Source organism: Pristiophorus japonicus, chromosome 2 (genome assembly GCF_044704955.1).
Source record: "Pristiophorus japonicus isolate sPriJap1 chromosome 2, sPriJap1.hap1, whole genome shotgun sequence".
Classification (NCBI taxonomy): Eukaryota; Metazoa; Chordata; class Chondrichthyes; family Pristiophoridae; genus Pristiophorus; species Pristiophorus japonicus.
The window spans coordinates 338782299-338809248 of NC_091978.1; the positions used below are offsets into that span (position 1 = coordinate 338782299).

Below are 26950 nucleotides of genomic sequence, written 5' to 3' on the forward strand. Positions count from 1 at the left end.
ACCAATAATTTGAATGTAGTTGGTTTGTTTACAAACTAATCAACACTTGTCTTTTTATTCTTCACACAGTCCCTAGCAACAAATATTTAAATAATGCTTTAACTAATATTCAATTATGTTCTGGTCTGTGCTGGCGAGTGGATATACTTTCCAAGGATCCCCTCTTTCTGCCTGATATTATGAGAATTTCTGGCACACTTCTTTTTGACTGAACTGGCGAACTTGTGTAACCTAACGAGATCATTTAAACCAAGGACTTTTGTGTAAAGAAAGTAGCGATTACAAAATTAAGGATTTTTCAAGTAAAGACCAGATGCTCTACCATGACAGAGAGGGAAATTATATCAGATGGTCAATTACCACCATTTATTATTGTATACCCGCTGATGACTGGAGCAAGCATGCTATTGGGAAATTGGAGGCAAAATTGCCCCTTCTTATAGCCCCGTTAGCGTCTACGGGGCAGTTTTTGCCCAGAGTAGCGGCGCACTACCGCCTCCCGGGACATTGCTCAGGAAGTTGTGGGCCATCGCGCAACCGGCGATGACATCATCGCTGTACACGGTGACCCCTCACCATCCCGTGCCGACATCTTACGGCCCCGTGGGGGAAATTGCTGGCACACGCTAGCTTCGACATCCGCTTTCGGGTGGTAATTAAATTGGGTGGGTGCCATCTCCCTGGGCCACCATCTTTTTTTGTCGGCCAACGCTCGGGTTGGCTCGACCATGACGGCCCTAGCATGGTCCGCTCTGTCTTGGGTGCCGGGCTGCTGGCCCGGTCGCACGCTGCCCTGGTGGCCTAGTGGTGGCCATCAGAGGCCGTGCAGAGTATGCCGTGGCACTCTACTTGTAGCAAAATGGAGGGGCATTGAAGCACGCCTGCTCTACCCGGAGCATCTGCATAGCGCTGAACATTTTGCCCCTGTTGTGCCCCGGGACACTAAAGAAGTGATGTGCTGGCAATAGCACTACGTTTCCATTGAGGGGCGGTAAGCCCAATTCAGCGGCGGCAGCGGGACACCTGCACCGGGCACTAAAAGTCCCGGCCCCGGAAGGTTACTGCCCCCCAATCAAGGCAGGGGCAATTTTGCCCCCATCCTAGGACATGTTGTACAGTCTAGATAAACCTAATGAAGAGAAGGGAAGGGGGAAATATAACACATATTTAAAGAAAGTAAGGGAAAATAAGGGTAAGTATGTATCTTTTCAAGTGTCCACACATTTACTTCCTCCCTTCACTGCAAGCTATTCCTTGTAACTTGTGAGTGTTTAGCAGAATGATTGAGGTTAATCTTGCACTTTTTTGTCCTTCATTTTTGTCAAGTCTAAAGCTGTTAAAGCTAATAAAGTTTATTTTTACTTTTAAAGCTTACTGTACTGTGTTCTGAAAGGTGTACTTAAAGAAACTGGATGAAAACAAATTTGAAGAATATTAACATCCACAGTGGATTTCAGAGCCCCTAATAGGAATAATTCTGGTTAAAAGTTACATTTGAGGCTCTTTTGATGACTCACTGTATAAATGCACATTGTGGTGTGGTACCCGTACACACAGACCCAGATGGTCCCACATTTGATGCATTGTACCGAATTCGTTGGTCTCAACCATGGTATGAGTTAAAATGCTACAAATTACTTCTGTGCCTAAGGTCACACAAATTGATGGCCACTTACACCCAGTGAGGGACTGGGCTATGTACAGGTTTGGTGCCTGAACATCAGGTCTCAGTGCATAACATCAGAACATAACTGATACAGCAGATCCAATTTAATAGCATGGGTTAGCTGATCTCAGCTGGCACGGTTGTAAGAGTGCTAAAATTGGTCTCAGACATCCTGAGCTAGGAAGAGGTGAAAAAGCCATGGATTCCATTTCTGATCACTACCCATTGGCTCCTGCTAGGATGTGCCTTCATGTGGACATTAGATAAGGACAGGACTGATGCCCAATAGTTGAATGATCTATAATATTCATTTCTCATGAATAATGGACACTTGTGTGAGGTAAATGAGGGCTGCTAGCACCCATTGAACATTCCAACATGAGTAACTACCTTCAGGAAAGGAGGGGAGAAATTGGTGTTGGAGATCGGCCAGTTGGGCTAGTTACTAGAGATCTGCCAGTACCTGGGCGATAACACCCTAACAAGAATTACCATCTTCATGCGAGATGGAGAAAATTGAAGATGTAGAGCAAAATTTGGTGATAAATCCCATGAGACTTTGGAGGATTCAGCTGCTTAATTTGGATTAGCCTCTAGTGCCTCACTCAAGTGGCTGTTTTTCATCTATGAACTTAGACATTGTTGGTAAACCATTTGACCATGGGGACATTATAATTAAGCTCAATCCAGACTTCACCTAATGTCAACACACACACAATTTCCAGCAGAGGTCATTGGATAGTAACCAGAAGGGGCAGCTCTAGCTGATTATTAGTCTTTGTCGCACATGGTTGCTGAGGTCATCTGCAGTATCCCAACTGGCTCAGGTGAACTAATTTTGCAGCTGAAGTAGGAATATTTTAGTTTCTATACCACAGCTACTTGCCATCTTTAACAACTGAGCCACTAGTAGAGCTAGGAAACTGTTACTCATTTTGATATTTATCTTTTCTTCTTCACACCTCTGTGAAACATTGAAGGTACTATCGAAATGTAAGTTGTTGTTTAAGACCATCAAAATTTGATCTGATATCATGTAGTCTGTTCATCGCCTGGTTTGAGTATTGTGACATTTCAATCTTAAAATGATTATTGCCTAAAGTTTCCATTATAAGATTCTGATTTCAAATGGGTTATAATCTTATGGATTAGATATTAATTATAGCTTACAGCATGCAGTAAGTGGGATTTGATCTCACCAACTTTGATGTAAAGAGGGATTCAGTATAATTTGTGATCATTGAAAAAAAAGTGCATCTCTGTTCAATCGGAGAAAAAAATATGGAAGTGTTAAAAATTACAGGGAGAAAGTTCAGAGCCGTCATTGCATACTTTTTCAAAGTTGTCTCCACAGATTGCTTCTGCATCTCTTGATTTTTTTTCTTGGAATAGCCAACCTAAATTGTGACCTTGTCTTTGCGTCTATTATCACCTTGTTGCTGATATAAATAAAGTTTCCGAAATGGTTGCTAACAGAAGTTTCTGTCTACTGGAGGAAGTAATGACACAGAATTTGCGATCAGCGTGAAGCAAAGGCATTCGCTGCTGGCCCCAAAATAAGCTTCGCACAAAGATCTTGTAATCTCTGTGTCGAGAATTTCAGGTATTGACACATAATTCAAATCAATGGAAGTTGATGGGGGTTCCCAGCGAAGAACTGCATGATGTTCACAAGCAGTGTAAGCAGCCAATCAAAACGCAGATTTCTCACTGACCACGAACCAGGAAGTGGGTAAGCTCTCAAAATGCTAATTTTTAAAAAATGGTAGCGAGAGCAAAACAAAGATTGGGGCTCACACATGGGAAAAAGGCAAACTTGAGATAAAGATGAACAAACTTTTATTTTTTTAAAGTTTCTTAAAAATGTTAAGTTTTATTAAAATGGACACAGTTGTCACTGAACAAAATTAAAATGAGTATCTTAGGGCCATAACCCTTGTTCAGCAGTCATTATGCTGTTAAAACTCCAGTTACACCTAATCCAAAAGGGCCTAACTTACAGTGGGGAATTTAACAGCGTACTTACTGTGGAAGAGCCAAAGTTTTCATCAGTTTCCATGATTTAAGAGATTTCACTGATTGCTGGCTCTGGTGGGGTCAGGTACGGGCGCGGGGGCGGGATGGGTGTGGGTTAGGGTGCTGGCGCCAGTGAATGTCAGACCGCAAATTCAGGCTGCACATGTGCTAAATCCTGAAGTTGCGGTCAGTTTCGAAGGCGAAATGACAGCTTACACTGCCAGATCTCCATCATCAGGACCGCAAATTCTGAGCCATTATAAAAGAACTTCAATATAATTACTTTACATTCCACTTATCCCCGCATTTTTGTTCCACAAGTATTCTTCACTTACCTCTTAGTTCTTACATAAATTTAAAAATTCCAAACTGAAACAATTTTGGGCAATCTTAACCCAGTTCATCTTAGGTGGGAATTCAGAGTGCAAGGCAATTCACTCAATTCGCAATCTCATTATTGTTGGTGTTATTATACTATGAAATGGAAATTGAATATAAATGAGTATGGATGTAAATTTAGCAACAAATCAGCAGTCGCCCTGAATTATGAAGCAATCCATGTACACTGTTGCTCGGGAGAAAATGGCAGTTAAATCACGGATTAATTTAGTGTCGGTTCCTGTATATTATGAGGAATCAACATAGCAACCCAGACAACATTGCAAGTTGTGAAGCCACATGGTGTGAAATTCAGCTTCGACAGGGGCACTAAACTGGTGATAGGAGATCGACTGCCTATTATATACCCCAATGGAAAGGGAAACTGGACGGGGTGTATAACAGGCATCCAATCCACCACTGTCATTTTTGCACTCCCGCCGAAGTTATATTTTAGGCCCACAATATCATAACATGCTTGAGGATTGGTCTATCTCCTGTGTCCATTTCTAGGGCAGCAATGCTTTAGAGAAGTCACAAAGATGTGGAGATGTAGCTTGCTTAAGAATAAGAATATTACATTGACACTCTTCTGAAAAAGGAGATTAGGGACATTGTTTGAGGCAGAATAGAAGGTTGTCTAAGTGGACATGTTCCCACCACTGACATCAATCACCATGGTGAGCGTAAAAATCATTTACATATTTAAAATAAATTAATTCGAAGCCATGCATTACGTACTTGTATAACTGCAGTCATATCAGTGTAAATCAGTGCCCAATCTGACTTTGAAATCTGTGTCACACCAGTCCTTGTGGCTTGCCTTGTAACAGATAAGCTAACAAGGCAGTTTCACTGGTGCCTGACGTCAGCTCATTAGTGTTGTTTATATCTTAAAGCTGTAGGAGCATGCAGCCCTTATCTGTGATTAAAACTGTTCCACTGTCAGTGATGCCTGCAATATCTCTGCATTTAGTCACTCTGGGTATAACTGTAAAAGAGTTTTCATGCATAAATGAGAGACATAGTGAAAGACTTCCTCCAACAGCATCACCAGTGAGCAGGACACAAACATGACCTTTCTGCTTGTCTGCATCAGCAAGCAGGGTAGAGACCCTTTAAAAATACATGTTTAAGGTTGCAAAAATTCATAATAGGAAAATCTATGGGCGCTATTATCTAGAGGAAGGGTTCATTAGAATTTTAAAATGCCCTTGGCCCTGCACTTCTGAGTGTAGTGTTGCATTTGGAAGACCTTTGTTCACTATACCATGGGGAGAAAGATTAGCTGGAGGGAAAATCACTTTGTGGAACCTTCCCGTTTAATGCTTATTTCAGTGTGCAGAACAGAATTAAAGACAAATTGTGGAAATTTGCCTCGAGCACTGGAGGACTGTGGTGGGAGCAAATATACTGGAGACTCTGGTGAAATATTGACATGTATCCTACGACCTGTCAGAACCTTCTTAACTAATATAGAAATGATATTCTGCACTCCTCAGTGGAAGGTTAGTGTTCCTAATATCACAATGTAATGTTGTTTTATTCTGATTTTCTTTTTGTAGGCGCTGACCTCTTTTCCAATTGCACAGAAGAGTGTAAAGCGCTGGGACACTCAGACCGATGCTGGATGCCCACCTTTGTACCCACAGATGGCCGCCAGGGTCCTGATTACCGCAGCAATCTGCACGTCCCTGGCATGGACTCTGTGCCTGACACCGAGGTCTATGAAGCCCCAGAGCAGACTGGGGAGAAATCCTTCTCTACATTTGGAAAAGAAAAAACACATCCATCTAATTTGGAAAAGAAAGAATATGATGCACTTCTGCCCAACACACGTGCGCCTTACAAGCCGCCATATTTAAGTGAGTATTTATTCAATCAAAAATTCGCTGGTTATCAATTTACCTTGTTCTTTAGATGAAAAATAAATTCCTGCAGGGAATTTGAAGTGGACTTTAATGATATTGCCTGCCATGAATATTGAATAACATCTTGGAACCTGGCTATTCAAATTCTCTGTATTATATTAAAGAGGAAGTAAATTAACTTTTTTTTAATGAAGCTTAATAGCAGAATTGAACATCAAGCTGAACCAGAAACCTGAATCCACAAAAATTTAAGCAGTTTATTTGAAGTCAAAATGTTAAGTGCATTGAAAGTGCAGATGGGAGTGTCCACACATTGAAACCAACTCTGAGTACATGTAAAAAGTACTCAGGAGGTGAAAGGAGCCATTGGTACATCTCCAACCAGATTTGACACAGCACTGGAAGTATACTCTATGTGCTGTCAAACCAAAGCAGAATGAGACTGCCACCTCCAGATTACCTCCCAGTGCTGTGCCTTCGAGGCAGATCGAGCCATCATTCTGGAGTTGTACTGCAAATTTAGTGGTTTTCTTCACAATTTGTTTTTGTTTGTGCTGGTCAGGATGAGATTGATGCAAGGGCAAAAACATTTTCTCAGCTTTTGTATTTTTTTATTATTTCATGGGATGTGGGCATCGCTGGCACAGCCAGCATTTATTGCCCATCCCTAATTGCCCTTGAGAAGGTGATGGTAAGCCGCCTTCTTGAACCGCTGCAGTCCCTGTGGTGAAGCTACTCCCACAGTGCTGTTAGGGGGGGAGTTCCAGGATTTTGACCCAGTGACGATGAAGGAAAGGCAATATACGTCCAAGTCAGGATGGTGTGTGACTTGGAGGGGAACTTGGAGATGGCGGTGTTCCCAAGCATCTGTAGCCCTTGTCCTTCTAGGTGGTAGAGATCGCGGAGTTGGGAGGTGCTATCGAAGAAGCCTTGGTGAGTTGCTGCAGTGCACCTTGTAGATGGTACACACTGCAACCATGGTGTGCTGGTGGTGGAGGGAGTGAATGTTGAAGGTGGTGGATGGGGTGCCAATCAAGCGTGCTGTTTTGTCCTGGATGGCATTGAGTTTCTTCAGTGTTGTTTAGCTGCACTCATCCATTCAAGTGGAGAGTATTCCATCACACTCTTGACATATGGGGCTTGAAGATGGTGGAAAGGCTTTGGTGAGTCAAGAGGTGAGCCACAGAATACCCAATCTCTGGCCTGCTCTTGTTGCCACATTATTTATGTGGCTGGTCCAGTTAAGTTTCTGGTCAATGGTGATCCCCCGGATGTTGATAGTGGGGGATTCGACGATGATAAGGCTGTTGAATGTCAAGGGGCGGTGGTTAGATGCCTGCTCGTTAGAGACAGTCATTGCCTAGCACTTGTGTGGCAAAAATATTATTTGGCACTTATCAGCCCAGGTCACTTCCTGGCAGTGGTGGCCATTTTTGACGAGGTCAGTACCCCACACACATTCAGTGGCCATGTTTGATGTGTGTGTGTCCCCCCCCCCCCCCCACCATTAGCAGCCATTTAGAGAGATTTAATCTAATGTCCATTGCCTTTATGAGAGTAAATATCACTTTTAACTTTCTAAAGTATTTTTAAACTGCACTGAGTTATACTACCAGTGTTGCACTGCTCTGAAATCAGGTTCAAGCAGTGTATCGGATGTACATGCTTAAACAGCCTGCTGATTGGTCTCCAAATGCTCGTAAAATTTTTAATGTTAACAATGAACTGGTGGCCATCTTTAGCGATATTAAAAACTGAAAGGTGGGCTTGGGGGATGGCTCTGTTTATAAAAGCAGTATGTAGTTGAACTGTATGAACAAGGAATGTCCCAGATTAATTTCCTGGTCTGTGCAGATATAGCTGATCTTAGTTGAGCAGCCAGTGAGGTACAACAATCGTCTTAATGCCCCTAATGAAAATAGATCAAGGCTTCCACTCCTATTCACTTTCCATTAATTCCTAGCAGAGGTGCTTGTGTGTAGATTGACTGCGGACTGAACTGCGCAGGGATGGTTCATGGTCGAATAACTAGATGATATTTCCTATCAGGGCTCAGACAGGAAGAATGGCTACTTAGGCAAGATAGCACAGGGTGCTCAGTGCCCAAGGAACCATACCCATCAAGGAATCAATGAACTAGGAGAGGAGAAAAGAAAAAAATGGCATAAAGACTGAATTTAAAATAACAGAACTAAAAGGCAGTTCAGTGGATCGGCAGGGAATGATTTAACTTTAAAATGAAAGCTTAGTAAGTTCACTTTATAATTGTTGTAATGATACCGCAACTGAGGTGAAGCTGAAGTGGTGTGAAACTATCTCATGGAGGTGGTCTGATGCCCAAACCTATACTGATGCCAAATTAAACTACAAATTTTCTGTTGCAGTAAAGCCTAAGCCATAACTGGCCTATTAAAAATACGCATTATCCTGCGTAACCACACATTAAAAGAGGCACTGATGTAGATTTTCACCTTCAGTGCTTCTGGTGCAGAGCTCTGTGAGCGCATATAATGAGTAATAAAGAAAAAATTCAAACCGATGGCAAGAATTTACCTCCCTGCCTTTATCACAGATAGGAAGAGTCAGAACAGTTGAGCAATTCTTTCATCAGGAAGCATTACATGCAAGCAATGCATTGACATGTTTTGATAAAGATTGCATCGTCATGTTGCAATGTTTGGTCAACAAATGAAACAGGCTTGCCATACTTTTTTCCATTAACGCTGCTGCCGTAGAGTCTATTTATATGCTTGATATTTCCCATTTAAAAACCAACATATTTGCTCTTTTATCTTCATAATCTACATAGAACTGTGCCTTTTAACTGTTTGTATGCAGTGTTTAAGATGTTGAAAGGTGATGTGTGGTTTTATTTGTGAAAACCTGCAGTTTGCTTTTTGCATGTCTGAACTGGTGCATCTTATTGGTTTGCACGTCCCAATGTATTCAGCTCCTTCTTCATTAATAAGCCTTCAGTTACATATTCCTGTGAGGCCTATAATTTTGCAAATGTTTTCTTCTGTGAAGTTAATTGCATTAAAAAGACTTTTTTTCGGTTTGGAATCTCTTGAAATTGTAAATATTGTAAAGTGCTCTCACAATTTATATTTAATAAGATAATTTTAAATGGATTACAGGTTTAACACAACTGGAGTGCTCACTCTTATTTCAAACAAATAGGTTCCTCTTTCTTATACGGCGTTCGAGTTTGCTAGCCATTTGTTTAATCCATTTATCAACAACTTGTCCATTTATCTGGAATCAGAAATGCAGCTGTTTTTGGCTTGGATTGTCATAACATAATCCAGCACACCAAAGATGGATATAGGGGAGAACAATTTTGTAATTGTGGGCTAAAATAGGGATGATAGCTCAAAGTAAAAAATGACATAGAAGAGAGGAGGGCTTATAGAATCATAGAATCATAGAAAAATTACGACACAGAAGGAGGCCATTCAGCTCATCATGTCCATGCTGGTATTGTGATTGTGTGTACATTAATTGAAGTTAGTCTGTGTTAGAGAGATGGTTGCATAGTGGAATAGACAGTGGTCTTTTATGCTGACATCTGGGTTGAAATCCAAACTAGAATGATAAGATGAAAGGTCTCCTATGTTTGCTGCCTGTAAAGGTTCTCTGTGGTTCAGGTAGCATGTGGTCAGCTGTCGCTCAGTGGGTAGCACTCTCACCTCTGAGTCAGAAGGTTGTAGGTTCAAGTCCCATTCCAGGGACTTGAGCACCAAAAAATTGAGGCTGACATTTCAGTTTAGTGCTGAAGGAGTGCTGTCTTTAGGATGTGATGTTAAACGAGGCCCTGTCTGCTCTCTCAATTGGATGTAAAAGATCCCATGGCGCTATTTTGAAGAAGAGCAGGGGAGTTATCCCTGGTGTCCTGGCCAATATTTATCCCTTAATTAACAAATAAACAGATTATCTGGTCATTGACACATTGCTGTTTGTGGGAGCTTGTTTGTGTGCAAATTGGCTGCTGCGTTACCTACATCACCATCATAGGCAGTCCCTCGAAATTGAGGAAGACTTGTTTCCACTGTAAAAGTGAGTTCTTAGGTGACTGAACAGTCCAATAACACTATGGGAATTACAGTCTCTGTCACCAGGTGGGACAGACAGTCGCTGAAGGAAAGGGTGGGTGGGGAGTCTGGTCTTCCGCTGCCTGCGCTTGCTTTCTGCATGCTCTTGGCGATGAGACTTGAGGTGCTCAGTGCCCACCTGGAAGCTCTTCCACCACTTAGGGCAGTCTGTGCCCAGGAACTCCCAGGTGTCAGTGGGGATGTTACCTTTTATCAAGGAGGTTTTGAAGGTGTCCTTGAAACATTTCCTCTGCCCACCTGGGGCTCGCTTGCCATGTAGGAGTTCCGAGTAGAGCGCTTGCTTTGCGAGTCTTGTGTCAGGCATGCGAACAATGTGGCCTACCCAACAGAGCTGGTCGAGTGTGATCAGTGCTTCGAAGCTGGGGATGTTGGCCTGATCGAGGCCTACATTACAACAGTGATTATACTAGTACCTAATTGGCTGTAAAGCGCTTTGAGATGTGTGGTGGTCGTGAAAGGCACTAAATAAATTGAAGTCTTTCTTTTTTTCTTTTAGAATGTCCAAAGCACAAAACAGCTCCTAACTTGGCACTAATTTGACAGTCGCTTTCAGAAAAACCACTTTCAGGATGGCTGTTGTGGGAAATTAAAAAATATCACCTTTGCTACTCTTCTGAAATTGAGGGTGGGACTAAGACACACTATTGGAGCAGAGTAGTGGATGCTTTACACTGCTTCTAACTGTCCCATTCCTGACCTGGAATTGCTTGATGCTGACACTCGGGATCTGAAATGGAATCAGTTCTGTTTTCCAGCTTTAATGCCCTGCACTTTGATAAGCATAATGTTCAGATAAAACTAGGAAGTGTGTTTTCACTAGTGAGTGTAATATACAAATATGGAGGAGCGGAGATTAGAAATATAGTAATTAGCAATGGAGAAATATTGCAAAATACGCATGTGGAGAAGTAGATATTAGCAATACCTGAAGAAATGGAAATTTGTAATATATAGAGAATAAACATGGAGGTTGATTATTGGTAGTGTGTACATGTGGAAGAATGGAGACTGCAGTATTACACTGTTATGTGCACTTACAGAAAACTAGAGAGTGATTTATTTGGTGACTTGAACTGGGTATGCAACTTTCTCACTTGTGATAAATAGTGCTTGTGCATGAATCCCTCAGGGACGTGTATCTGGCCCTATTCTATTCCTTATTTTGATCAATTATCTGTGGACTGGCATCAAAAGTGACAAGCTTTTTGTTGATGACATAACCTTTCATAGTCATTAATTTGCCATCTGAAAACAAGAGGGGATTGAACAATTGTAGGCAGATATTGAAAAAAACTGAACATGGCTGACAAATAGTATGTTATCTTCAGTGAGGAGAAGACTAAATCAATGGCCATCTTAAGAATTATGTCCTCTATAAGGTAGTGTTCTTCAATCACAAACATCTAGCTCTGCAGTGTGGGTAATTAAGTCTGAATTATAATGGGGCAGATGAAGATGTCAAGCTGGTTGCAGATTAAGAATTTTCAAGCAAACAGGTCCCAGTTACAATCAGTTACACCAGTGTTCTACAGGTGTAGAACCAGTGCTCTATAGGTCTAACTGCTATACTGAGGCAGTTATAGCCTGTTGGTCAGTGTGGAAAGAAAATGTATTCATTGTTCTTAGGCTTAGACCACTCTGAACCCATTAAGCCCAGTGAATTAGAACGCTATGCCCCACTCCTTACCAAAGTCTTTACTCTTTAACATTATAGAATATGTAGCTGGGCTGTCAGTCACATATTCGTGAACACAAAAGTCACTTGTGCTTAAGCCTGAGACACATATTTATTTCAGAAACACGGTAGCTATATCTTAGCATTCACAAAACTGGCCCAGTGCTTTTGCCTGGAACTGACCTTTGTATGAAGCAAAAAAATCTAAACATAAAATTAACCCTTACCTGCTGGATCAGGGTAGTTGAAATGTAAATGAGGTTACAGGAAAGCTTTGGGCTTACCATTTGATTCCCGATCACAAATTCTCCAGGGCCTTTACGCTTTGAGGAACAATGAGGCTCAATTATACAAGGCAACCGTCTATTGCTTAGATCTGCAATACATTGTTGTTCAAGCAAATAAACAAGAACATTCAAAACATCTTAATGGTGAGAGACTAGGAGCTTTGGAGGAGCAAAGGAATATAGGTGTGCAATGTGCACAAATCACAAAAAGCTTGTGCTCAGGTGCAAAAAGTAATCAAATTGAAATGGCTAATGGAAAGCTGTCCTTTGTCGCCAGGGGTTAGAATACAAAATTGAAGAAGCAATGCTTCATCTGTATCATCATCATAGGTAGTCCCTTGGAATCGAGGAAGACTTGCTTTCATTCTAAAAATGAGTCCTTAGGTGGCCGAATAGTCCAATACGAGAACCACAGTCCCTGTCACATAGAGCCTTGGTCAACACCTATCTGGAGTACTGCATTTAGTTTTGGCCCACGGATCTCATGAAGTTATGGTCTATTGGCTTTGGAGGGGGTACAGTAGAGATTTACGAGAATTATACCAACAACTCCCAACTAGAGTACTGCATTCAGTTTTGGTCATTGGACCTCATGAAGTTATGGTCTATTGGCATTGGAGGGGGTGCAGCACAGATTTAAAAGAACGGAAAAAAATGCATTTATATAGCGCCTTTCATGACTACCGGATGTCTCAAAGCGCTTTACAGCGAATGAAGTACTTTTAGAGTGTAGTCACTGTTGTAATGTGAGAAACACAGCAGCCAATTTGCGCACAGCAAGCTCCTACAAACAGCAACGTGATAATGGACAGATAATCTGGTTTTTAGTTATGTTGTTTAAGGGATAAATATTTAACAGAATTATGCCAGGGCTGAAAGTTAAATTGTGTGTAGAGGCTGCAAAAACTTGGTTTGTAGTCCCTTGAGTTTAGAACATTCAGGGGTGATATATCGAGGTATTTAAAAGATTAAAAGGATTTGATAGGGTAGATGCAGAAAAATTATTTCCTCTCACAAGGGTATTCGGAACAAATAGACAATCTCAAAATTTGAAATAGGCCATGTAGGAGGAAAGTCAGGAAATTTTAAAGACTGAGCACGATAGATTTTTGTTAGGTAATCAAGAGATTATGTAACAAAGCCAGGTAAATGGAGTTGAGGTACTGATCAGCCACAATCTAACTGAGTGGCAGTTTAGACTCGAGGAGCTGAATGGCCTACTCCTGTTCCTATCTTCCTACAATCCTACTCAGAAATGCGCATGCTTGGAGAAATTGGAAATCGTACTGCAGCCGCAGTCAATTTCAAGCTTGGCAACTGGTAATACAGCAAGATATTCACATGGAGGAGTATAAATTTAGTAATCAAATATTGTTTAAGAATGGACACTGAGCTGTAAAACAAACTGGCTATCGGTAAAAGCAAATGGTCCAGAAATTGCAGTCCGGCCCAAATCAAGGTTTTCCTCCCTCCCCACTCCCCTCGCCGATATTCTTGCCCCGATCCATGCTTCCCTCCCCCACCCACCTCCGCCACCCCACCGATCCTACAATCCATGCTTTGCTCCCTGGCCCCAATGCTCAGGCCCCGATCCGTGCTTCTCTCACCACCCCCCACGCCGCACCCCCCCACCCCCCGATGCTCCAGCCTTACCCATGCTTCATTCCCCCTTCCCCCCACAATCGGCCACCTATTCCTGACCACTCCTGGCCCCCACCCAATCACTCCCTCTCTCCCTCCTCTCTGTGGCCTAATACCGCAGGCCTGCTCACCCGCAGCCAGTGGCTGCAGGCGGGAAACAGACCTTCGAAATGGCGTTAAATTCACCAGGGCCTGTGAGAAATCTGTTCTCCTGGGTCTCTCAACCGCTGACTAGCTCCCCCTCCCCACAATTGCTCCCAGCACGCCTCCGGATTAAAATTCTGACCATAGTCTCCTGGGGAAGGCAACCAAACTCTGAGGTTTCTCCCTGCTCTAAATGATAAATCAAATCAAACTCCAAGATATTAATCCATTCTTACAATTTGCACTATTCAACTCTGAGCAGTTACTTTCCACAGATGACTCAGCCACAGCAAAAGGACGATTGCGTTCCACAAAGCATTTAATCATCTGTCTCTATGGTATCCTTGTAATCTTCAATTCCATCGTTAACCAGATATCTATCTCTTTTGAAGGGGTTAATCAATGCAGCATTAACTGCTTTTGCCGAGCATCTATTCCAGATATCTAATACCGTTTGCCAAAAACAAATCTTCCAATGTCTTGACACATTTGAGTTTATTAATATTGTGCACATATCCTCTATTGGTGTGATCACAGTCTAAGCTAAATAACCTGCTCAAATCTATATTACCCTTCTGTCTCATAACTTTTGACCGAATCATAATGTTCCCTCAATGTTCTTTTCTCCAATGGAAGCATATTGAGCCTCAGAGTCTTTCTTCACAAGTTGAAGAATCGTCCTTGTTCACTAAACTCTCCTAACGCATCAGTGTTCTTTTGAAGTTAAAGTGCCCAAACGATATACAGTGTCGTCTTAGCAAGAAGTTATATGGAATTTGACTTATACTCAAAAATCTTCAAGACATAACCCTGTACTGATTGACAACAGCATCACATTGATTGTATATTTCAGTGAACTATCTATAATCACGTCTAAATGCCATTCCTTTCCACTGTTGCTTATGGGTGCTCATTTATTCTGTACCATAGTTACTTTACAAGTTTCTTTATACCTTTGTAATTATAACTTTGTTAAAATGTAACTGTAATTTCTTAGCTAATCCACTTGATTTGTCCAGGTCTCTTTGAATGCTGTGTCAAATTTTGTTCAATAATGCTCCTATGAAGCTTCTTGGGACATTTTACTACGTTAAAGGCATGATATAAATGAAAGTTATTGTTGTTATTAATCTCCCACATGCTTCATAATTGGAAACCATCCTCCCTATTATTGATGAAATATGTTAATGGAAGGACAGATGTCTGTGGAACTCCAAAAGTAACTGCTCCCCAGTAAGAGCTACTTCCACTTATTGTCATCTTCTGTGTTTTAATTAGTTTGGGATGGGACAGAGTAGCTGGAAACAGATTATTTCCAGTGGTTTAGGGATCTAGAATGAGGGGACATAGACATATGGTAAAATGTAAGAGATTTAGGACTGAGAGCAGCAGAAACCTTTTAAATAGAGGGTTGTGAGCAGTAGAATCTATGCCCAAAATTAGTGACTGAAAGAGATCATGACAACATTTAAGAATAGGTTACAGAAGTGTTTAAAGGTAAGGGGGATAAAGGAATATTAGAAAAGAGCAGGCACATAGGATTAGGACTACTGCTGGTGTGAAAGAAAAAACACTAACATGGACTTGTTGGGCTATATCCGTGTTGTAATTTTAATGTAATTCTACTTAAAAAATATTCTTCCAGCTAGCGAGTTTGCCCTTAATTCGCCTTTTTTAAAAGCTTAGCTTGAAGAACATTATTATTATTTTCTGAAAATCCACATAAATTATATTTGGTTGGTAGCCATTGTCCACTAGATTTTGGAGGCACGATTTATTACCTTTAAGTCCAAAATGTCTGCTTCTTATGGCCAATGCAATCTTTGGATGAACATTGATAGCATTTCATAAAATGCTTTCCATTAGCAGTTTAAGCTGGATTCGAGCCATGATTCCAGAACTGAAAGGACAGTGAGCTAACACACTGCAGCACCCGGGGCCCTCTCTGTCTGACAAAATGCCTGGAACTGTTATGTGTCTGTTTTGGAATTTTCCCAGCATCCATATTGGGCAGGCAGGTTGAAGGACTTTGATGATCATGAAGCAGAGATTCCAAATAGGCTCATGGGGGATCATTTTGACTTTGGATGATGAAAACGAAAACATGGGAAGAGTGTTTAAAAACTGTCTGAGCCGATATCGCACATTTTATACTATCACCAAAAGTTAAAATGACCTCCAAAGAATTGGAAATCCAATGGATGAATGAACTATACTGCAATTTTCTTCGAGAAACTATGGAGGGGATTTGTGAAGCACTGAGGGTGGCATTGAGCAAGTGGAATGCTGGAGAATTTTTAACAGACTGGAAGCAGGTAAGTATTGTTCCAACATTTAAGAAAAGGGAAACATTCATGCTTGGCAATTGCACACCCAACCATTAGTCTGGTCTCTATAAACAAAAAACAAACTAAATAAATAATCAGAAACAAATGGAAGTGCGCTTGTATGAAAATAATCTAATAAATGCTGGTTAATATGGCTCCCAAAGGGGTAGAGCTCCCAACCAACCTTCCAGATATTTTGAGGATGTAACATCCGACACTGATAGGAAAAGACATGTGACATAGTGTACCCACATTTCCAAAATGCCTTTTTAAAAAATACTGCATAAAAGACTGCTTTACCAGCTAAGGTCAGTGGCTGTCAAGGATAAGACATAGATGCAGATTAGTAGCAGGTTAAGGGAAGGAAATCAGAGGGTAGTTGTAACTGGAGTTCGGTCAAAATGGGAGAGCAGTTTTGAGTTGGATGTCTCATGGGTCCATGTCGGAAACCCTTCTGTTCCTGTTATAAGTATATGACCTAGATTAGTATTAACCAGGCAAGATAATTAACTTTGCAGATGACACCAAACAAGGGACTGTGTGCTCAGAAGAGACAGTCAAGATCTTAAAAAGATAAGAAAGACTTGCATTTATATAGTGCCTTTCATGACATCCTGAAGCGCTTTACAGCCAATTAAATACTTTTTGAAGTGCAGTCACTGTAGGAAACATGGCAGCCAATTTATGCACAGCAAGATCCCATGCACCGCATTATGATAATGACCATATAATTTGTTTTTGTGATGTTGATTGAGAGATAAATATTGGCCAGGACACCAGGGATAATTCCCCTGCTCATCTTCAAAATAGTGCCATGGGATCTTTTACATCTACTCTAGAGAGCAGACGTCTTAGTCCAAAGATGGCACATCTGACAGTGCAGCACTCCCTCAGTACTAAGGGTATTATTTGGCTCACCATGTCCCAACTGTGCGAGGCAGCAATAAGCAAGGAGAACTGAATGCTGGAGTATATTACTAAATCAACAAAATTCACGCTGGGGCTTTACAATGCTCTAGCTGGGCTGCACTTGCAATATGAAATACAATTCTTGTTGGTGTGACATAAGAAGGCCAGCTAGACGCTACGGGCGTTGTGCAGTAGTACAATGAGGCAGATCCCTGGTGTTAGACGGATGAGTTGTGAGAAATAATTAGATTAGCTGAGCTAATTTTCAAAAAGGAGACATCCAGAGGGGACCTTGTAGAGCTATATAAGACACTTAATGTAGTAGAGAATGTAAACATGAAACAATATCTTCTGATACACCATGGCAGCAGGACACGAGGACATTCATTCAAGGTTGTCAGGACAAGTTTAGGACAGATGTCAGGAAGTATTTCTTTACACAGAAGGTTACAGGAAGATGGTTGAGACAGGACACTAGACTAAATTCTGTAATGAGGAGAGCATGGGGTCGGCATTCTGGAAGAATGAAATCAAAAGCTTTTACATATGTGGCTATTGAGACATTATTTAAAGGGGATTTAGATAAGTACTTGAAAAGGAGAATTGTAAAGGGATAACAGGAAAGGGCAGGGAAATAGGATTAGAAAACATAGCTCCAGTTGAAAACCTAGCAGTGGCACAGATGGAATGGCCTCCTTCTGTACTGTATTTTCTATTATTGCAAATGGTCTGAAGGTCTTTATTCATTGTGATCTGTTGGAAACATTTTTGTCCGAATGTTAAATGATTTTTGATGCTCTGTTTTTCTCTGTTGCATGATTAATTTCAAATTTTGTTTGTACTCCATCTTCCACATTTAAAAGTGGCATCAAGTACATACAAAAATATCAGGCAAACCTTTTTCCACTCATGTACCAGAACACATTGCAATGATGTAATCATGTTGAATGGTTTCATAGCTTCATTTGCACGTAATGCCATCATGGTAGAAATTACACTTCCTCCAATTTGTCTCCTTTCCCAAATAAAAAGAATGTTCACAAACACATTTAATGAAGATAGGATCCCATTAGAATTATTTTTCTCCATTTCTTTAAGATACCTTCATGTAATGCACTATTCTGTAGCTGTAAAGTAGCACGCCCATTTCTCTGTTGGTATTTCCTGCAACTGGCCAATGAGATGTGGAACTTATGGAGGAAACATAGACACATAGAAACATAGAAAATAGGTGCAGGAGTAGGCCATTCGTCCCTTCTAGCCTGCACCGCCATTCAATGAGTTCATGGCTGAACATTCAACTTCAGTACCCCATTCCTGCTTTCTCGCCATACCCCTTGATCCCCCTAGTAGTAAGGACCTCATCTAACTCCTTTTTGAATATATTTAGTGAATTCGCCTCAACAACTTTCTGTGGTAGAGAATTCCACAGGTTCACCACTTTCTGGGTGAAGAAGTTCCTCCGCATCTCGGTCCTAAATGGCTTACCCCTTATCCTTAGACTGTGACCTCTGGTTCTGGACTTCCCCAACATTGGGAACATTCTTCCTGCATCTAACCTGTCTAACCCCGTCAGAATTTTAAATGTTTCTATGAGGTCCCCTCTCATTCTTCTGAACTCCAGTGAATACAAGCCCAGTTGATCCAGTCTTTCTTGATAGGTCAGTCCCGCCATCCCGGGAATCAGTCTGGTGAACCTTCGCTGCACTCCCTCAATAGCAAGAATGTCCTTCCTCAGGTTAGGAGACCAAAACTGTACACAATACTCCAGGTGGGGCCTCACCAATGCCCTGTACAACTGTAGCAACACCTCCCTGCCCCTGTACTCAAATCCCCTTGCTATGAAGGCCAACATGCCATTTGCTTTCTTAACCGCCTGCTGTACCTGCCTGCCAACCTTCAATGACTGATGTACCATGACACCCAGGTCTCTTTGCACCTCCCCTTTTCCTAATCTGTCACCATTCAGATAATAGTCTGTTTCTCTGTTTTTACCACCAAAGTGGATAACCTCACATTTATCCACATTATACTTCATCTGCCATGCATTTGCCCACTCACCTAACCTATCCAAGTCGCTCTGCAGCCTCACAGCATCCTCCTCGTAGCTCACACTGCCACCCAACTTAGTGTCATCCGCAAATTTGGAGATACTACATTTAATCCCCTCATCTAAATCATTAATGTACAGTGTAAACAGCTGGGGCCCCAGCACAGAACCTTGCGGTACCCCACTAGTCACTGCCTGCCATTCTGAAAAGTACCCATTTACTCCTACTCTTTGCTTCCTGTCTGACAACCAGTTCTCAATCCATGTCAGTACACTACCCCCAATCCCATGTGCTCTAACTTTGCACATTAATCTCTTGTGTGGGACCTTGTCGAACACCTTCTGAAAGTCCAAATATACCACATCAACTGGTTCTCCCTTATCCACTCTACTGGAAACATCCTCAAAAAATTCCAGAAGATTTGTCAAGCATGATTTCCCTTTCACAAATCCATGCTGACTCTGACCTATCATGTCACCTCTTTCCAAATGCACTGCTATGACATCCTTAATAATTGATTCCATCATTTTACCCACTACCGATGTCAGGCTGACCGGTCTATAATTCCCTGTTTTCTCTCTCCCTCCTTTTTTAAAAAGTGGGGTTACATTGGCTACCCTCCACTCCATAGGAACTGATCCAGAGTCAATGGAATGTTGGAAAATGACTGTCAACGCATCCACTATTTCCAAGGCCACCTCCTTAAGTACTCTGGGATGCAGTCCATCAGGCCCTGGGGATTTATCGGCCTTCAATCCCGTCAATTTCCCCAACACAATTTCCCGGCTAATAAGGATTTCCCTCAGTTCCTCCTCCTTACTAGACCCCCCGACCCCTTTTATAACCGGAAGGTTGTTTGTATCCTCCTTCGTGAATACCGAACCAAAGTACTTGTTCAATTGGTCCGCCATTTCTTTGTTCCCCGTTATGACTTCCCCTGATTCTGACTGCAGGGGACCTACGTTTGTCTTTACTAACCTTTTTCTCTTTACATATCTATAGAAACTTTTGCAATCCGTCTTAATGTTCCCTGCAAGCTTCTTCTCATACTCCATTTTCCCTGCCCTAATCAAACCCTTTGTCCTCCTCTGCTGAGTTCTAAATTTCTCCCAGTCCCCAGGTTCACTGCTATTTCTGGCCAATTTGTATGCCACTTCCTTGGCTTTAATACTATCCCTGATTTCCCTTGATAGCCACGGTTGAGCCACCTTCCCTTTTTTATTTTTATGCCAGACAGGAATGTACAATTGTTGTAGTTCATCCATGCGGTCTCTAAATGTCTGCCATTGCCCATCCACAGTCAACCCCTTAAGTATCATTCGCCAATCCATCCCAGCCAATTCACGCCTCATACCTTCAAAGTTAGCCTTCTTTAAGTTCTGGACCATAGTCTCTGAATTAACTGTTTCATTCTCCATCCCAATGCAGAATTCCACCATATTATGGTCACTCTTCCCCAAGGGGCCTCGCACAACGAGATTGCTAATTAATCCTCTCTCATTACATAACACCCAGTCTAAGATGGCCTCCCCCCTAGTTGGTTCCTCGACATATTGGTCTAAAAAACCATCCCTTATGCACTCCAGAAAATCCTCCTCCACCGTATTGCTTCCAGTTTGGTTAGCCCAATCTATGTGCATATTAAAGTCACCCATTATAACTGCTGCACCTTTATTGCACGCACCCCTAATTTCATGTTTGATGCCCTCCCCAACATCACTACTACTGTTTGGAGGTCTGTACACAACTCCCACTAACGTTTTTTGCCCTTTGGTGTTCTGCAGCTCTACCCATATAGATTCCACATCATCCAAGCTAATGTCCTTCCTAACTATTGCCTTAATCTCCTCCTTAACCAGCAATGCTACCCCACCTCCTTTTCCTTTTATTCTATCCTTCCTGAATGTTGAATACCCCTGGATGCATGAACCCATAATCTACTTTTCCATACTGTAACACACAGACAGACAAAGTTGGAAATTTCACAACTCATCACAGTGGGATTTGAACTCACGACTTCTGGGTTGCTAGGCTAGTATCTGAATCATTAAACTTCCAACTCTTTAGCTCTCTCACTAACATACTGGGGGTCATTTTAACCTAACCCACATGGCAGGAAGTTGACGGATAGGCTGGCCGTTTCACTTTCCATGAAGGTCAGGTTATAAAATGGACAACCGATCCAATCCTATAAGTCTCCCACCGGGCGAGTTAGATTAAAATTACCCTTTTCCCATTTATTTTCTGTTTTCTTCTTTCCCTTTCCCAATTTAGTCTTCCTCTCCTCTCCCCATTCCTCTCTAGCTATTTGACATCTTCCTCTTTCTCTGTTTTTCTATCATCCTTCCTTCCATTACTACCCTTCTTGTTACAACCCTTTCCTATAATGTTAACAATAAAAACTTGCATTTATATAGCCCCTTTAATGTAGTAAAACATCCCAAGGTGCTTCACAGGAGCATTATCAACAAAAACTTGACACCAAGCCACAGAAGGAGATATTAGAACAGGTGACCAAAAGCTCGGCCAAAGAGATAGGTTTTAAGGAGCGTCCTGAAGTGGAGAGAGAGGCAGAGAAGTTTAAGGAAGGAGTGCCAGAGCTTGGGGCCTAGGCAGCTTGATGTGTCTCTTATATAATATATATATATAGGCAATCTCCATTCTACCCATTTTTGTAATTCTGCTTTCTAAATTAATAAGTTCCTCACCATGTTTGCCCACATCACTTCTCAGGAGGGGAGAAAGGTTTTCTGTACTCAGGCAGCCTTGGACTGGATCCTACAAGCAGTGAAAGTTGATTTTGTTAGATTATTTTCTTTTCTCCATCAGCAGTTTATTAACAAATCATTTATCAATTTGTATTTACAGTTGAATCCTAATAAACATGTAAATATTCTTTGCCAAGAAATTATATTGCTTGGACCAGTATAAACTGCCAATGAAAACAGACGATCAGCAAATCTGGGACAAAGTAGTAATCACTGCTATTTTACAGAGAAGTAATTATTTCTGTAAAATATACTGATGACTCTAGCTTAAAATTACTACTGGTCTGGCTATTTTTAATAAAGTGAGTATTATATGCTAAAGGTCCCAGTTTTGATCTTGACTCTGTACAGAGGTAGCTGATTTCAGCTGAGGGTTGCTACAATTTGCCCAAAAAGCCCAGGTTAGGAAGCTGAAGATCAACTGATCATTATCTGGTAGCTATTGTTGGAAATACATGTGTGTGGATGTTGTGTGAGGGAAGCATTGGGGTCGGCTATGAAACCCTTGTGGTTGAATTGCTTTTGACAGTCATTGTCGAGATTCAAAAATGAATAATGACCACTTAGGCATAGTACTGGAGGATGTCCCACAGAAAGGACAAGAGGGAAAATTTCCCAGGTCTGCACCAAAGTGCACTGGATCAGTTAGGCACAGGGAATATCGGAGAATAAGGCTGGTCGGAGTGCACACCTGTAAAGGAACCCTCCAAATTGTCCATCCATTAATTCAAGTGAAAGGAAAATGATGCAGGTTCCTTTGGAGACCTGGGCGGAAATTTTTACACCATGTGATAGTGTAACATGGGTGCTGGTGAGTCGGCAGCCCATTTTATAGCCCTCCCGATTTTTATTTCCATTGACAACAGGCTGTTGTCTCGCTATCACACATTTTACCCAATCACACAAAGTCAAGATCTATCCCCTGCACCCCAATACGCCCAATGTTACAATATTTGCTGTGCCCTGGTGATTCCGACTTAAGAGGAAGGGAATAGAGAAGGCTGGAAAAAAGAAGTTGGTGAGAAAAATTATTTTATATAATGAGATTGAACTGGATGGCTTCGTTCATCGAAATTCTATATAATAGGACTGAATGAAAATGATTTGGTACATTGTAGTTTTTTAAAATAGGTATGAATGGAAATAGTTTGACGCACTGAAATTCTGTATGAGTGAATGGAAATGGTTTGGTGCATTGGAATTCTATTCTTGGATTAGGCAACCTGCCTCACTGTCACGAACTGCAAATGTTTGTGTCAATACTTAGGTTCGTGACATGTGTAAACACAGTGAATGCTACAAATATTCGGCATGCATCAAGCATATTCAGACTCTCCGTCTATATATGAGCCTGGCAGTTTTGTAGTTAGGCCAGGATTTTATAATGTCTGTTTTTTCTGTTGCTGCTCTGAAGCAAATCTGAATTTAATGAGATCAGAATACCATGATACGTGATACTTTGTTGTGCGCTTTAAAGAAGATTTCCTTTCCCCAACATTGGACAAAATGCAATCCGAACATGCTTAAATTATTTGTGATGTTTCTAAAAAGCATATTGTAATGGGACTGAAAGAAAACAACAAAATGCTGCTCCTAATTTTAACATGGAAAACTGAAATTATTCATCAAATCAACCACATTCGTAAAAGGTGCCCTGTAACCTGATGCTAAAAGGAAAAAAAAAAGGATTTCAAAATGTATTTGAAGTAACCTTGGTGTTTGTGTGTGTAGAAATTCTCTTCAAGGATTCATCAAGCATATCACAGAATGTTTCCCAGCTTTGATTGTTACGAACCAATTTCATGTCTGCCTGTGATGTATGTTCTTTGTATTTTACTGGCATCGGTACGTGGACAGAGGATAACAAAGTGGTCCGCTGACAGCGCCACTGGGTGTATCATCCTCAGTTACAGCATAGATTACCTCATTCCATTTCTGCCAAGACCTGAATGCCCTAATCTGAGGACAGACTTGTTGGGAGGCGCTCTCCTTCAGGGAAGGGCACTTGGAGGACAACTCAACCTACATTGCTTTTGAACACCTCTTATTGGCCAGCTCAAGAGAGTAGTGAGCAAAGGCTGAGGAACAGGTTGCACATCCTCTCAATTGAGGAAATGTTAGGTAGCGTAGGGAAATTATGACAACAATAATAAAAATGATGCATTTATATAGCGCTCTTCATGTAAAAGTAAACATCTGAGTGCTTAATTAGGTAGAAATGTCAACACTAGGATATATTTGGGGTTGGGTAAACTAAGGCAAGGTCAAAGAGAAAAGCGTATTGAAAGCTTTTACAATGAGAGAGGTGCATTAGAGCAGAGAAGTGAGTGAAATATGGGCCTCCAATGATGGAGTGGGGAACAGGCATTCATCAGGTGTCACTGGAGCACAGGTTATGACAAGGACACCTGCCAGGAAAGGGTGCAGGGAGATTGTTAAGCAATTTAAAAATAAGGATCTTGAAGTTTCTTTGTTCAGGCACATGCATAGAAACATAGAAACATAGAAAATAGGTGCGGGAGTAGGCCATTCGGCCCTTCGAGCCTGCACCACCCTTTAATACGATCATGGCTGATCATTCCCTCAGTACCCCTTTCCTGCTTTCTCTCCCCTTGATCCCCTTAGCCGTAAGGGCCGTATCTAACTCCCTCTTGAATATATCCAATGAACTGACATCAACAGTTCTCTGTGGCATGGAATTCCACAGGTTAACAACTCTCTGAGTGAAGAAGTTTCTCCTCATCTCAGCCCTAAATGGCCTACCCCTTATCCTGAGACTGTGTCCCCTGGTTCTGGACTTCCCCAACATCGGGAACAATCTATCCGCATCTAACCTGTCCCGTCCCATCAGAATCTTATATGTTTCTATGAGATCCTCTCTCATCCTTCTAAACTCCAATGTATAAAGGCTCAGTTGATCCAGTCTCTCCTCATATGTCAGTCCAGCCATCCCGGGAATCAGTCTGGTGAACCTTCGCTGCACTCCCTCAATAGCAAGAATGTCCTTCCTCAGATTAGGAGACCAAAACTGAACACAATATTCCAAGTGAGGCCTTAACAAGGCCCTGTACAACTGCAGTAAGACCTCCCTGCTCCTATACTCAAATCCCGTAGCTATGAAGGCCAACATACAATTTGCCTTCTTCACCGCCTGCTGTACCTGTATGCCAACTTTCAATGACTGATGAATCATGACACCCAGGTCTCGTTGCACCTCCTTTTCGTAATCTGCCACCATTCAGATAATATTCTGTCTTCGCGTCCAAAGTGGATAACGTCACATTTATCCACATTATACTGCATCTGCCATGCATTTGCCCACTCACCTAACCTGTCCAAGTCACCCTGCAGCCTATTAGCATCCCCCTCACAGCTCACAGTATAGTGTCATCTGCAAACTTGGAGATACTACACTCAATTCCTTCATCCAAATCATTGATGTATATTGTAAAGAGTTGGGGTCCCAGCACTGAGCCCTGCGGCACTTCACTAGTCACTGCCTGTCATTCTGAAAAGGACCCATTTATCCCGACTCTCTGCTTCCTGTCTGCTAACCAGTTCTCTATCCACGTCAGTACATTACCCCAATACCATGTGCTTTGATTTTGCATACCTATCTCTTGTGTGGGACCTTGTTCAAATACACCAATCCACTGGTTCTCCCCTGTCCACTCTACCAGTTACATCCTCAAAAAATTCCAGTTTGGCAAGAACAGGAGTGATGTGTATGTGGAACTTTGTGCAAGAAAAGACACGGACTGCTGAGTTTTAAATTAGGTGACGTTTCAGAAGGGTTGAAGTGGAGAGGCTTGCAAAGAAGGTTTGATTCTAAAATAGTGAAGGCATGAATTAGTATTGCTGCAGTGATTGAAGGAGAAACAATAAGACATTGAAATATTATATATAAAAGTTACTAATAAAGAGCGCTATACGTTTTGGCGATGACAGAAATGATAGGTTGACAATTGTCAGCTCTAAGAATAACTTATTGCTTCTGTCTGTTTCTCTCCACAGCACGGAAGAGAATTTGCTAGTCCCTTCTGTTGTTGCAGCATGATTTTGCACAAGCCAACGACTTAAAAACAAAATCAACTTTCCAGTCCATCATCCTGGCCATCGAGTTGTGCGTAACATGGTCGGTTCCTAACATTGGACACAATCTTGCTAATACTGGAATCGAATGCTCTCAGCAGGTCTGAGAATGATGCGATTTGGAGACTTTTTGGAAGTGACTGGCCTGGTCACTTCCATGACCTGTGTGTGCCTGTTTACAGCACTCAAAAAACTTTTACTGAGCTCCCAGCTCTTTCTTTAATCACCGACCACCACAGATCGGCACCAAAAGAAGCCAACTGTACAGAAACCAATCAGATGTGCATTACAGATGCAATATCACTGTTTTAGATGTGACTGTTTTTTCTATTTTTTTTGTGATGGAGTGTTCCCAGATTGCACCAACTTTTCAAGACTGTGACTGTGTCATTTGCGCACACTACTAGGTCTTTCCAGTGAAGAGCCGCAGACCCACAACTATCAGAGCTCCTCGGTTCAGCAACATTCTGTAGTTTATACACAGTGTTACTTGCAAATGTGTTTACTGTACTCTTTTGAGACATCTAAATAAAAAGAAATGTACTCCTTTTTTTTCTTCCTGAAGTGGTGGTATTCAGCAAGGGGATGATTTAGCAACCCGGAATATCAATAATCCCAAGTGTCTATTTATCTATAGCCTCTTCTTTCACTTCCAAGACCGATTAAAACCACACAAAATGGGAAATTGAGAAAGCTGATCTATGATAACACTTAAAGTCAAAAGTAAATTTAAACACTTAAACAGTTTTTTTTCCTTCTTCCTAGCAGACAAACCATTTTGAGCTACTTGCTGGGTATTTTCTCATCATGAGTAATTGATCTGTATCCCAAGAGGGACCAGCAGTTCCACTCGTAGACAGCAGAGAAGATTGTTTTGCTTTATCTCATACATGTAACCTATAGATCCCTCTCTCGTGATGTCTTTTTCACTTTCACTCAGGGGAGAAGGAGGCTTTTAGGAATAAAGTTATCCCGGTCAATCCCACTTATATGTAAATGTGATATAAGTTTCT

General features: G+C 41.6%; 1 protein-coding gene across 3 annotated transcripts in view; it reads left to right on the forward strand.

Annotated features, from left to right (window-relative positions):
* pcdh10a (protocadherin 10a) overlaps positions 1 to 26485 on the forward strand; it is a 46431-nt gene extending 19946 nt beyond the window's left edge. Inside the window, exons 4-5 of one of the 3 annotated variants that reach the window (XM_070872169.1) lie at positions 5626 to 5925; positions 25860 to 26485. In XM_070872169.1, coding sequence (XP_070728270.1) covers positions 5626 to 5925; positions 25860 to 25879 — 320 coding nt within the window. In that variant the 3' untranslated portion in view covers positions 25880 to 26485. Of the gene's footprint in view, positions 1 to 5625; positions 5926 to 10539; positions 10633 to 25859 lie in introns of those variants that run through there. The other 2 variants (XM_070872168.1, XM_070872182.1) reach the window with 2 other exon arrangements.
* Positions 26486 to 26950: the final 465 nt, after the last annotated feature.